Genomic DNA, 3,100 nt, shown 5'->3' on the forward strand with positions numbered 1-3,100 from the left:
CAACCCTCGCTATCTCTCCCTCTCTCTCACCCTCGATCTCTCCAATGGCTGATTCAAGTACTCCTGTTAATCAACCAATTACGGTGCCATCTGAGTCAACTCATGCCAATCAACCCCTGCAAAACCAGGGCTCCAGCCCCCAGCTGCCGCCGCAAAACCTTAACCATCAACTCTCAGGCGCAGCTGAGTCTATCCAACAACTAATCGCATCGCTGCCACCTGAGGCTAACTCGGCCCTTAAATTATTATCTATGGCGTCGACACAATCAAACCCATCACCACCAAAACACGACGCCTCCGCAATATTCAACTTCAGGCCTGAATTTCCTTCATTGTCACAACCCCCTGCGCCAGGCAGCCTTGGCGAGTACCTGATGATGATATTGAACCAGAGCTCCAGTTCCCAGCTGGCGGCACCAAACGTTAACAATCAATTACCCTCCGCAGGCTCTGAGTCGTCTATAGAACAACAAATCGCACGGCAGCTGCCACCTGATCAGCGTAACTGGCTCCGTGAGTTCTTGGCTGAAGTGCAACTAATATCCCAATCTCAGCTTCCGGACAGTAGATCCCAACTCATTCCTTTAGTTCATGAAGCGTTGCTGCCGCGGCCTGCTTATAATTATTACCCCGATAGGGTTCTGCCACCAGCGCCTGCATACGGCCAAACTTTGAACGAGGACTCCAACCACGAGCGGAATGCACCCGGCCACTTCGCCATCGACATAGTTGAGCCAGTACCTTTGTCACAACCATACTCATCAACTGTTAATGCAGCGCCTAATTACCTGCCACCTCCTTCCGTATCCCCACCAGTAACCCAATACCAATTCTCAAACCCCATGGTTGCAGCACCATCTTTTGGAAATCTACCGAACCCAGTTATGACTGTAGTACAGCCACAAATATTACAAGATATGAAAGAAACCCAACAAAGCCCTGTTCCTCCTCAACCATCGGCACAACCACCGCCACCACCATCACCGAAACACAGCCCAGAGCATCATCAGGAGAACCCAAACCCAAACCCAGTACCTTTACCTAGTCCGCATGAACCAGTGCCAGCGCAAACAGCCCCACAACGAGGACCATTAATAACCCGGCCTGGCTTCGGCAAAAAAAACGTGGCAAAGACAGCACAGAAAGCATCCAACCTGGCAAACCTTTTACCCACTGGCACAGTCCTTGCATTTCAATCCCTAGTACCATCACTTTCCAACAGTGGAAAATGCGGTATCTTCCACAAGTACCTTATTGGATTCGTCATTGCAGTTTGTGCTGCCACTTGTTTTCTCTCTTCTTTCACTGATAGCTTCGAATATAACGAAAAATTATACTATGGTTTCGCCACATGCAATGGCCTTTGCGTCTTAAACTACGAAAATCGTGCCGACGAAGAGCCAGACATCAGGAAGGAGTTGAAGAAGTTTTCAATCGAATTCAGAGACTATATTCATGCATTTGGTTCCCTCTTTGTGTTCTTGATCTTTGCTATTAGCAGTTCGGAGGTGCTATCTTGTTTCTTCCCCCAAGCAGGTGAAAACGACAAGTACTCAGTTGTCGTGTATTTGCCACTCGTGGCCGGAGTTTTATCCAGCTTCTTGTTCTCCATTTGTCCGACTAAACGTAAAGGGTTTGGGTACTCTGATCAGGGTCCACGCCGCCCGTGATGGTACTGTTCCTGCTTGCTTAAGAAACAATATGCATGATTATATATAATAATGACGATGTAATTTCCTATCCATTAATCAAGGATGCAATTCTATTATTATTATAATGAAATAATTTATAAAATTCTCAAATTAAATAGACAAGCTCTATATAAGATTAATCTTTTAACAAAGTGGTGTGTGTGTGTATATATATATATATATATATATATATATATATATATATATATGTAAAAGTGAGGTTTCAAAAAGAAATTGCAAGAAATACAATTTTATTTTCATGGGGCATGAATATAGAATTGATCAGTGTTATTTTACCAATTAAAAACTAAAAACTTTCTTGATGACAATGTACGTACGGTACTGAACCCTCGAAGCTAGTTATTTTTCATATATAGATATATATATATATATATATATATATATATATATATATATATAACTTGTAGAAATTATTCTAATTATGCGCTTATCTTGCTTGAAAGAGTGGAAAGTGAAAAATTATTTTTATTTTTGGCACATGCAAATGGTGTGTGAGTATTAGCATTGGATTAGTTAAATGTATTTTTATCTTCAAATTTAGTAAATATCATCCATATTTACTTTATATTGAATTAGCTAAATTATTTTCATCCAAATTATAAGCTACAGTAAATTTATTATTCTTTTCAAATATGAAAAGAATTATAACAAATCTAAAAGTATTTTTTGAGATTATTATATTATAGATATAAAATTTTTATTAATATGAAATTTTATCATCTATATACATATGAAATTATTATATTATAGATTGTTAGATTGTAAAAATAAAAATGAATATGATTTGTTAGAGATTATTGAAGATTATGAAAATAAAATAAAGATTAATTAAAAAATATTTTATTATTATAAAGAGTGTGATGACTAATTTAATGTAGACTTTAAATTTTGAATGATTAATTAAATGTAAAAAAATTACATATTAATCAAAATTTAAAGAATAAGATGATTAATTCAATGCTAATGCTTTAAGCTAAGGTTCTAAATAAATAAATCCATTCGACAGGTCATTTCAATCAAATTCGAATTCGACGTGATTCATTTACTGAATAAATATTTATATAATCGGTTATTAATTAACGCTAATACAATTCGTATAAAATTTGAATCCCAATATATAATATAATATTTATTAGACAATAAACTCGAATTCAACTTATATTCAAATACTTTAAAAAAAAAAAAACTTATATTCAAATAATAATTTTCCAGAGGACTTTAATTAATGATATATACAGTTGCGTGTCGTTCATGTTATCCAATAGTAGTGTTGTATAATATATCTCCAATATAATCTTGTCATTCTCTGTTACCTTTAATTTAATTAGAATCATCAAACACAAAAACTTGAAATATACGCCAGAAAAAATATATGGAGATATATATAT

The 3,100-nt window shown here is 36.0% G+C and overlaps 1 protein-coding gene across 1 annotated transcript; it reads left to right on the top strand.

Annotated features, from left to right (window-relative positions):
* Positions 1-1,801, top strand: LOC109014847 (pollen-specific leucine-rich repeat extensin-like protein 1). Its single transcript, XM_018997343.2, has one exon. It carries the CDS (start codon positions 45-47, stop codon positions 1,668-1,670), a length of 1,626 nt encoding a protein of 541 aa, XP_018852888.2. The 5' UTR covers positions 1-44; the 3' UTR covers positions 1,671-1,801.
* The last annotated feature ends 1,299 nt before the right edge of the window (positions 1,802-3,100 follow it).

The sequence above is a fragment of the Juglans regia genome, chromosome 11, assembly GCF_001411555.2.
Source record: "Juglans regia cultivar Chandler chromosome 11, Walnut 2.0, whole genome shotgun sequence".
NCBI classification, from domain to species: domain Eukaryota; kingdom Viridiplantae; phylum Streptophyta; class Magnoliopsida; order Fagales; family Juglandaceae; genus Juglans; species Juglans regia.

Excerpts from the sequence above, each read along its gene's own strand:
- LOC109014847 (XM_018997343.2), top strand. The coding sequence starts at position 45 with ATGGCTGATTCAAGTACTCCTGTTAATCAACCAATTACGGTGCCATCT.